Consider the following 10,763-nt stretch of genomic DNA (forward strand, 5'->3'; position numbering starts at 1 on the left):
TCACCCTCCTCAGAGAGACATAAGCTGCCCGTGGCCATAGAATACCATATATTCTGTAGCACTGGGGTGAATGCTGTGGTTTAGGGAATACTGACAAATTTTATACTCATTTTATTCTGATTTCTTTCACACTGCACATTTTAGAGCTTTGTTGGTCTTCAGAGGATCTTATCATGATTCAGTGTCTTTCAACAGCTAACAATGTCCTCTCTTTTATGAAGTGCCACATATAATGAGTCTGATGTGCAAATCATTGCTTTTTACGTCCCTCTCGTTCACCTCCAACTTTAATTACAGCTTTCCTGTGACAGAGACAAAGGTGAGCCAGACATCTGAGTCCACACTCCCTATTTTATATTCACAGATGAGACGAATGATTAAAACAGTACCTCTTTAAACATGCTACCCAAGACTCTACAGATAATCACCTTTATTTCGATTTGCTGTTCTTCCGAGTGTTTTCGAGTGTTCAAAAGCCTGGCAATTGTGCACAACTCTCACCCTTAGGTGCATTTGTTTGAAGTACACTGTTATGGTAAATATGTTATATAATCACACGTGTTTCAGAGCACAATACCCATAAGCTTTTATACTTTTTGTAAGAGGGATTTAACAAGAGTCAGATTAAGTATTTATAAACCACCAACTTTATTTAAGACACAATGATGTTTTACAGTTCATGGATTCACTGCTTCTGCTAAAATGAATTTCACATAAAACCTCTGTACTCCATGTCAATCCTGTATTACAATATTGGAATCGTAACACTTAAATACTGGACAGTGCATGTGAATCCACAGTACGCACCAACAACGCCAACTGAAGAGATATGTACAGAAACCAATGATTCCAATTATTCCAGACGAGTTTCTTTTGTAGGCATAAATAAATAATGTCAGTGTGCTTCCGTTTGACACAATGTTAACTCCCTGAACAGAACTACTTCACCCCGACAGCTCGTGCCTTCAAGACAAACTGTATGTGCATGACAAATACTGCCAAGAGCAGTCAGGCTGAAGGGCCGAAGCCTTGACATCAATCTATTCAATATAGCTACCAAACATGGAACATCTCACAGTAAAAGAGAAACCCCAACCCTGACAAAATTCAAGTTCTCCCTTTTGTGCAGCAGACAAAATGAACAATGCTTCACAGTTTACATGAAGGCCTAGACTGGTGGAAAAAGAAATATGAAATACAACCACACTGATTGATAAAATACAATATTAAAGATCAGTGAGTAAGACATCAGATAATGACACTGTCAAAGCTCATTTTGCAAGCGGTCATGACACCTTGCCACAGCTCACCTAAACTAACAGAGCCAGCAGAGCAGCAAGGAGTATTGCTGCACTCTCACTGAAGCAAACGGCATAAAAAACATTACATTCAAGACTTCATAAAGGCTGCGACTGTGTCTTGATGCATGATGTAGCGGAGAAATATGAAGTAAGAACTTTGTACTAAAGGTAAATATGACATATAAGCCTGCACTGTAGCAGTTTGCTACACTGTATGTGTGGGTTGCGCCAAAAACAGAATATTAGTGGACGGATAATGTGCATGTAATGAGTAAGTCTGTCATAACATTTTCGCTCCAGATACAAATACTTTAAAAAAATACACAGAGGAGTGCCTTATCGTAAAAACTTGCAAGTGTATATCCACTGGTTTAAGTTCCAATCATGGACAGTTATCCTTGGTTTTTGAGCAGATTAAAAACGTGGTAGATAATCAGAACTGGGAAGTTTTAGTTGCACTCCTGCTGCTGTTGAAGTTTTCCTCATGAACCAATTCTAGTACAGAATTAATCTCATTATTTACTAACAAAATTTTGTAAACCTTCCTCATGTCATATTGAAAAATATACATTTGTACATTCAAATGATGAAAATACAGTAAAGTAGCTTCTGTTCCAACATCTCGCTCTTTTCTTGCCTAGAGCAAAATTCAAGCCATTTTTTCCACTATAAATATCTCCTGTTTTGACAGATGAAATCTTTGGAGCCATGTCCCTTTCTTTCTGTACTGCTGCCTGGCTCCAGTACATGTGCAAACTGAGCTCTGTTTATTAACAGTGTAATGCAACGGACCAGTGGGCCCTCAGTGTGTGGTTCCCTTTTAGGCTAGGCTTACCTCACTTCCCTTTTCACACAGTTCAGCAAACATTAAGTCATTCAGACAAATCTATAAGTTATAGTGCTTCTTCTTATCACACATGGACGACTTTGAAATACCACTGCAACATGTTCAGAAAATACACAGACAAATACTTTCCCTCACTATTAAATGTGACAATGTGGAGTGCAACCAGAACAGTTAACAGCTTCGTAAAGATGAGCCAAACATATATCAAGACATAGACTAGGAGTAAACTGTTTCCTATTGGCAGTTTCTGCAAAAACACCTGTTGTTCCAGACTTCCAGTCACACTTTCAGGATACCTCCTCCTGACCTCAGCCCACTTATTGTTCATAAGATGTACTGTTTCTTCTTTCAGATGCTTTGTTCAGGAACTGAAAACTGAAACGTTTCTTTCAGTCAACCATGTGACCCACATTATGCAACCAAAATGAAAATTAAATACTCAAGTTGTCTTTATGTCTTGTCTACACTTTGGCTCATCTTTAAAAGGTGTGTTAATCCTAGATGTCTCTATACTGTACATCCTAAAACATTAACCTGATTATGTACATTACACATACCTGTCAAGCATCTCTATTTATAAGATACATACATATTTATGTTACTATTTTGTGACTGACTACAGACAATTGTTCTATGTTTCAGCTAGATTTAAGAGACCAATTTCTTTCTAAAATGTTCCTAATATGCAATAAATAGTTGAGCTCTTAAAGGAGCTTAGCTCCTGTGAGTCATAAATACAGCAGAAGGCTTTTCTTTATCACTGCATTTGTCTTTATAGTCACTGTTAAAATATTTGTTTCCTCCCTTATTAATACACATAAATTTAATCTCTGCTGCATAGCACTATAATATCAGTACTGAGGGTTGGTAAAGGAGATTGTATGCTTGATCTGAATAGTCTCAACTAGTTTTATGACTAAAATTTGCAGAATGCCTACAACTGAGACTTATGAGTTACTCATTCTATCTAGTTATAGTCTTGTGTGCATTACCCCCTACTCTCACATTATCATCCTTCAGCAGATGCTTGCTCTGTCGATGTTTACTGGATCATGGGATCGTCGTTTGGAGAGCCCAGAGTTGAGACACTAACAAACGGATGGGTTTTGTCATCATTCTGGGCTCTTTTGCACACAGTAGTGAAGGACAAGTGATCATGCTCCAAGATGGCGAGGCGGTCCTGCGGCTTTTCCTTCTTCAGGTAGAACATCTTCCTCAGCTGCTTCAGCTGCTGCAGCTCGCAGAAGGTCTCCAGCACCACCAGCATGACTATCAGGCCCAGGATCAGGTAGACTGAGGAGACAAACACACAGGCAAGGAAAGGGGTTATAAGAAGTATGAGTGATTAGCTGCAGTGAGTGGTATTGTTACATATCAGCATCATCAAAAACAAGTGACCACGCTTCTTCAACCCTGACAAGAAATCACTTTAACATTCATCTCTAAGTAAACACAAGCAATGCATTTCTTCCCTATTGTCCCATAACCTGTTGTTTATATGAACTGTCACAAGAGGGCAGTGGAGCGTGTGCTTTGTTGAAGGGTGAGATTCTTCAAGAGGAGAAACAGTTTCAGATGATGGCGGAAATCCCCCCGAAAGGGTTCGTTGGTCGGTGCCAGCAGCAAAAACTCTCAGTGACTGACTTTCACTTCATTTATTGCTTCACTTTCACTTTTCACCATATTTGGCATTTAACATGAAAAACCCCGTGAAAATCCCCCAGAAACGAAAAAGATGTGTGCAGACCAGCTGCGGACTACAGAAGCTGCAATACAACTACTGTATTAGCATTATTAGCATTAATACTTTTAATAGCAGGAGTATTGCACCATTATCAGGGCCCTGTTGAGTCTGATTTAGCTAATTACATTTGAAATCCCTTTTATGTAGGAAAAACAGTCTGGCATTTGCAGGTACTGACATTCTTTCGTTTGGACTCAGTTAAGAGAGAAGAACTCACTGTTTGTACACAGAGTGGCAAACCACAACAGCAGTGACGGCTTATTACCAAAGGCACTGGCAAACACTTGATAAATATTGTTAATTGTTTGTGGCTGACTGGTCATTTCTTCTCTTTCACTGCCCCAGAGTTAGACAGATAGTGCTGATGTCACTTCCGATTACAGAAGTGTCATTTTTCTTGGAGGAAGCTGTACAAATCTGTCTGGTGTTATTTGTGCATACAAACGCACTCTGTCAGAGCCTCCTCTCCTCCTACAGACTGACACATTGTGCCTACAGAATGACGTCTCTCTGGCTGGTGCGTACCACACGCCCACACACATGCAGGCGACAGCTCACTAGAGTAGCGTTTGGCATTCATGCACACCCGCGGCATGAATTTGGCTTTTTGTTTTTTTAATTCAAGTTGCTGTTGGCTCGATATTTCTCCAGCAACGCACTGTGTCAGATTAATAGGCCTTTAAACACGTAGGAAAAAGCATTAGGATTTATCATTTGGATTTGTCAGCAGCGTCCAGCAGCTTAAAAATATTCGAAGTATGCAAAAGCCAGCCAAACAGCTACACCTGCAACTGAACCCTCTGCATTTTTAAGACGTGTGCAGTAAAAAGGTTTCCAGGAAATATATACATATCATGAGTCATGTTACTAACCCTTTAGTGTTAATAGTAAGAGTGTTATTAAACAGTTTTTTGTTTGTAGCAGTAAGTTTGGAATAGCAGTCTATTTTTAAAATCTATAGTGATGATTCGAACTGTATCTGTCAGGGCAGTAAAACTATAAATCACATCTGCTCTGGTCTATAATCAACCCAAGCTGTTTTGTGTGGATTATAAATTAAAGCGCAATGACTGATTTTGTCATGTGTGTATAAAGCCGAGATAAAACAACCACTGCCATATATATTGCAAAATAGATTAAAGGGTTAACAGGTCAAAAATAGACCCAGCTGATTGTGTCACACCTGGGAAGGTGAAAGTTCTCCATCATAAAACCTGCTACCTATATGTGCAGTAAGTCATTACATATAGCCTGAGACATGGGGACTATTTACGAAACTGAGACTATCACCATACTAAATGTTACACAGTGTGGTACATATACCGGATTTTATAGTTTTATTACTTTACAGCTCAAATAATAAAGAGTGTTGTTCTTCCAGTGCACACAATGCAAGCAGTAATATCCTCTTTGCAACAGGAAGTAAAGGAGGTTATGAGAAACAGAGGCACTGACATTAACGCTGCTCTGTTACATAATATCTTTTGGCTGCTGTAATTCGACAATATGCTGTTCACAGTGCTTCACATTACCATAACAGACACCTCAATAACAAAGCTCCCACCACCTTGCCATAGAAATAACTCCACATAGGAAGAATCATCAGCACTCACCGGTGATGCCCACTTTGTACAGCTCCCTGAACTTCTGATTCACAGCCTCTCCAGGTACGTAGTCTCCTAGACCGATGGTGCTGAGGGAAATGAAGCAGAAGTAGAAGGACTCCAGGAAGTTCCAGTTCTCCTCCAGCGCGGAGAAGATGGCAGCTGGGATGAGGAAGAAGCACGAGACGGCCAACATGGCGAGCAGAGTGGCGTGAACGATGGCCACCAGTGGCTTGGAGAAGCCCCAGTGCCTGTGGATGTACATGATGGGCCTCCGCGTGCTGAACACCATGATCCTTTGCACCACAGCGGTAAGGAAGAGGAGTGTGAAGGGGATACCGATCACCGAGTAGATGATGCAGAAGGCCTTCCCGCCATCTGACAGGGGTGCTGTGTGACCATATCCTGCAGAACAACAAACAGGACAGAAAAAGTTTAACTTACAATTAAGAAAGCTGCTGCTGGAAAATGAGAGCAAAATATTTTCTATTAAATGTTTTTCAACCATCTCACACACAGTAGAACAGAATTGTGGTGACTTTTACTTTAGAAAAGAGGTAAATAACTGTATCTTATGGAGATACTGTAACTGTATATATGGACATTAAACTTCATGGAACCAAAATGTAGTTACATCTTGGAAAGGATGTGTCAGCCCAGTACTTAGTTTGTGGTGCTTAAACAAGGTCACGTAGTTCAAGTGTTGAATATTTAAAGGTGAAATTTGACTTAGCCCTACCGTTTTGCCTTTGGGTATTTAACATCAGTAGCAAAAAGTACTTTGTAAAGAAAAAAAAAATCTGGAAAATATTACATCATGACTTAGGATATTTGCACTTAATGGCATGCAACATTGTCATTACATCTTTACTAAAATAAGGTTAAATTAGCTCTTTATTGCAGCCCCTTTTGGGACAAAACTAAAAAGCACTGATAATTGATTTTGTCAATGTGGACCTTCATACTGTTCCTGAATATGTGTACACATTTGCACAAGGTTTTTGTAATTCAGACTGTTTCTTCTTATTTAACTTGATCTAAACATGGAAGGTTAGGTTGGATGAGCATACATGCTCTTACAAAAGACACGCCTGAGCACAGTTTCACTGATTAATAAAATAAAAGGAACAGACATAGTAATTGATGTTCAATTAATGGGTAAAAAAAAAAGTAATATAAGACCCGTTAAACAAAAGAAAAGACAATAATCCAGCTGCAGGCTCAATTAAAGCCATTACATGTATATTGAGGGTGATAACTGACAAAAGTCTTGAAGTTTTGTTCAAGTGAATGAGGCATTGCCATGAAAACATAACATAGTCGCGTGAAGTGGCCCTAACTAGAGTGTGAAATATACCACTGCTGTGTGAAAATCCAAAACAATTCACTTATAACTTCTGCTTGATATTTATTAAATACTATACAACTACTTCTGCTTAGAAAAAGGTCAATGCATGGCTACACACCGGTGAGAATTAAAGGTTATGCCATTATGATGGTGCTGTATCTTGTAACAGGTCTTTCATAACTGCTGGTTAACAAAGGTATTAGAAAAGAAAACCAACAACCTTCAGCAGCAGGTGTTTTGTTTATCATTAATAGCTGGGAAATGAGGATCACACTAATTCTGAGGGTGAGATTTTGAGACTGAAAATAGCAAATGACAAAGAGTCAGAGCTATATCTGATCTAGATGTCTGTCAAGTCTCTGTTGCAGCAACAGAAGAGGAGTTTTATGCAGCTGGGAACACGGTATCTGCGCAATCAGTCATGTTGAAATCTCACAGATAAAAGCTGCCATGTGGTCAGACTAAAGTTCTCAAGGTATCCTGACTGACATGCATCTACAAGCGATGTTGTTATGTGAGATGCTAGATAACAGAAGGTGACTCTATGCATTGTGTCGTGCAAAAACTGTCCGACCGCCTTAGGAAAAGATACACAAACTATTTGTTTAAAGGGTTTACATATATTGGAATATTTGATAGCCTAGGGGGGAAAGAAGGATGATGTTGATCTAGACACTGGCTCAGGTGTGTGTGCTACTGAGCCTGACACTTCCGCTTCTGACCTGAAAACAGAAGTATACTGTACACTTTGGAAGAGGGCCGCTGCTTTACAGTACAGGCAGTGTTCACTGTGCCAACATATGCAAGAGTGAATATAGCTTTAGCGTCTGTACCAGAATAGAACACAAATAAGAATAAAGGGTAAATGCATCCAAACTTACATATTTTTACATTTGAGGTTGAAGCTGCAAACAGTTTCATGGTCTGATTGAAATCTTAAGATAAGTAGTATTGCAATGTGATGATATCATATGATCATACTTTTCTTTTTTAAATCACATTTTTGGCTGCCACTACCTGCCTAGTTACATCAGTAGGGTAGGCCATAGGTTGCTGTGGCCTAGTAGCAGCTCAGATACCACTGTAAGTCAGACAAAAGGATGCTGTTTTTCAGAATAAAGGAACACATGAGGAAACATGAGCCCACTTAAGACTAATTTTGGTTGGAAATACATATAAATACATTATATATCCTTGGCTGCGCACCTGGTGGTCTGCAGCATCACCTACACTGTTCAGCCGGACTCTTACCTGTGGTGGACAGGACGGTGCTGGCGAAAAACAGCGCAGAGGTGAAGTCCCAGTTCCAGTTCGCCGAGGCGTTGTTGAGGATGGAAACCCCATAATTACTGGCCTCCAGGGCTTTTTTTAGAAAGCGTTCGAGCCGCTCCTCCGACAGACACTCATTTTCCTGGAGAAACTGTTTTTTAATGGCCCTCAGCTCCTGACGCAGGAGGTCTTCATAAGGCAGCTCGACCGACGAAAACACAACAGCGCCGAATACGAGATAAAGCAGGTACCCCAACACCAGAGATGCAAAATACCACGTCGATTTGTGACTCTGTATCAACCGCACACACGAATTGCTGGCTAGAGACTGGAGCATTTTCAAGATCACCTCGGTGATACGTTACTGGCTGTATGAAGATAATAATGAACTACCGTTAATCACTGAACCGTCTCACGTGTTGTGCTGCCGAAATATACCCTTTTCAGAGGGATGTTGTTAAAGACAAAGCTCAAGTGAAGACTCGCTTCCCCCTCCGCGAAACCTGCTGTGGCACTTGAGGCGTTCAAGTGTACTCGGAAATATCAGAACGATACGATGAGAAGAACAGTATTTTGACTATGGGAGCTGACTTTCATGTGATAAGCTACTCGTGAAGTGTGGCCATCGAGTTCGTATTGGGAGACAAATACAGATGTAAGAAGACTTGGTAATAAAAGAATTAGAAGCATGTGATAACTTATTTCAGCTGCGCTACTTATTCTCTGCCGCTATTTTAGGCCTCAAATAGCAAATTATGCCCTGATTCGTAAAAACGATACAACTGCATCACATTTCTCAGTCTACCATTTCCATCTTGATTTAATTCCAGAGAAAAACACCCAGTTAAGGGCTGCCGAATCTGTAGTTTTTATTTTTCCGAGCTTTAAGTGACACTGAAAGGCATCAGGTGATGTGGTGGCGGCGACAAAGGCCTGTGACGTCAGACTGTCTCTCCTCCCAGGTAGTCGGGTGTGTTTCGATGCCTTTCGGTTTCAATTGACCATCGGAAACGTCAGCAGCTATTGTCACTGTCGCCCTGCGTGTTTCATTCATAAGAAAGGGGACGATCACGCGATGAACAAACAAAGAACTGGCTATAAATCAGGTGGAGTGCAGGTACATTTAAGGCGTGTGGAGACAGGTTTGACAGCAGATGAAAGACACCTGAATAAAAAAAATCATTAATGAAAATAGTTTTCAAAATAGCTAATGAAATAGTCCCACTCCTGTGTACGCCAGTTAAAGAAAAAAAAAGATAGCAATTAGCTCGATAAAAAATATTCCCTTGGTAAGTCTTGTTTATGAGATTAAAAACTTTAAATTGTGAGCTAAAAAATCATAATAATGAGGTCAAACAAGTCAGAATTATGAGATAATGGTCTTAATCATGAGAAAAAAACTCATTATTATGAGATCAAAAAAGTCAAAAATCACGAGATAGAAAGTCAAAATTACGAGATAAAAAGTTATAAATATGAGATAAATAAGTCAAATTTATGAGACAAAAAGTAAGAATTGTGTAATAGAAAGTCGAGATAAAAAGTCATAATCATGTGATAAAAAAGTCTTAATCATTATATTAAAAAGTAGAAATTATGAGATAAGAAATGATCAGTCTTTTTTATCAAATTATCATCTCACATTATGATCGGTAAATTTTGACTTATTGACTTATGAATTATTACTTTTTTCACATAATTTCGACTTTTTTATGTGACTTACTGTGGGATTCTTTTTTTTTATCAAGATTAAGTTTTCATCTAGTTTTTCGTCTTTAACCTACAGAAATGGGCTTCTGTACCTTTGGGATCCTGTGATCGTAGTAGTCACTACAAATATAGCAGCAAAAACTTTGTATTAACTTCAGGTAATAGATGCAGCTTTGATGGGTGATTCGTGAATTTTTATCTTAGGCGTTAGGATTTACTTGTAAGCTTTGTGGTATTTTTCTCCATAAATAGTTAGTCCAGAATGCAGTGTCAGTGTGTTGATATTTAAAAAAGTCATAAAAGTTAAAATGCCTCTCTAAATAATGTCTGCAATTATTTTAAAATAGTTTCTCGGAATGTTTCTTGGTGCTGTTTATTTATTAGGCTAAAGCAAACGTGAGTCATTTTGTTATTCCTACATGACACATCTTTTTGCCTACGAACAAATAGGCTACAGATTTATTAGTAGTCATTAGTAGTGTCATGTAGGAATAACAAAATGACTCACTGAAGTTTGCTTTAGCCTAATAAATAAACAGCATCAAGAAACACTCTCGAGCTTTTTTGGAAGTTACAGTTGATAAAGGCTTGACAAACAGATTTTCCTCTTGTTCTTGTGTGACATTTCTATGTACTTTGAACTTTAGTATTCCTGAGTCACACAATCTTTAGTAGATGCTGTGACAGTAGCTCTTGTCTTGCAAAGACAGGATGTGTCTGATAATCAGAAACTGCTATAGATGATCAGACAGTGTGCGGGGGATGAGTGGGAAGTTGCAACTGACCTAAAGTCACCCTTTGTGCATGATGCCTAGAGCAATTGGATCGAAATGGGCACATTTTGGGGATGATGCAAGATCATAACTCTGATTATTAAAGTTCATTCTCGAGTTATGAGTTCCTCATTTATTTACTCATTTAGCTTATGCACTCGTGAGCT

The 10,763-nt window shown here is 39.1% G+C and overlaps 1 protein-coding gene across 1 annotated transcript; it reads right to left on the reverse strand.

Annotated features, from left to right (window-relative positions):
- Window positions 1–629: 629 nt before the first annotated feature.
- Window positions 630–8,593, reverse strand: kcnk1b (potassium channel, subfamily K, member 1b). The gene is made up of 3 exons (XM_073481280.1): window positions 8,096–8,593; window positions 5,506–5,901; window positions 630–3,441 (listed from the first exon to the last, which is right to left on the reverse strand). The coding sequence occupies exons 1-3, from the start codon at window positions 8,448–8,450 to the stop codon at window positions 3,191–3,193; spliced, it is 1,002 nt and encodes a 333-aa protein (XP_073337381.1). The 5' UTR covers window positions 8,451–8,593; the 3' UTR covers window positions 630–3,190.
- Between the last annotated feature and the right edge of the window lie 2,170 nt (window positions 8,594–10,763).

Source organism: Pagrus major, chromosome 15 (assembly GCF_040436345.1).
Source record: "Pagrus major chromosome 15, Pma_NU_1.0".
Lineage (NCBI taxonomy): Eukaryota > Metazoa > Chordata > Actinopteri > Spariformes > Sparidae > Pagrus > Pagrus major.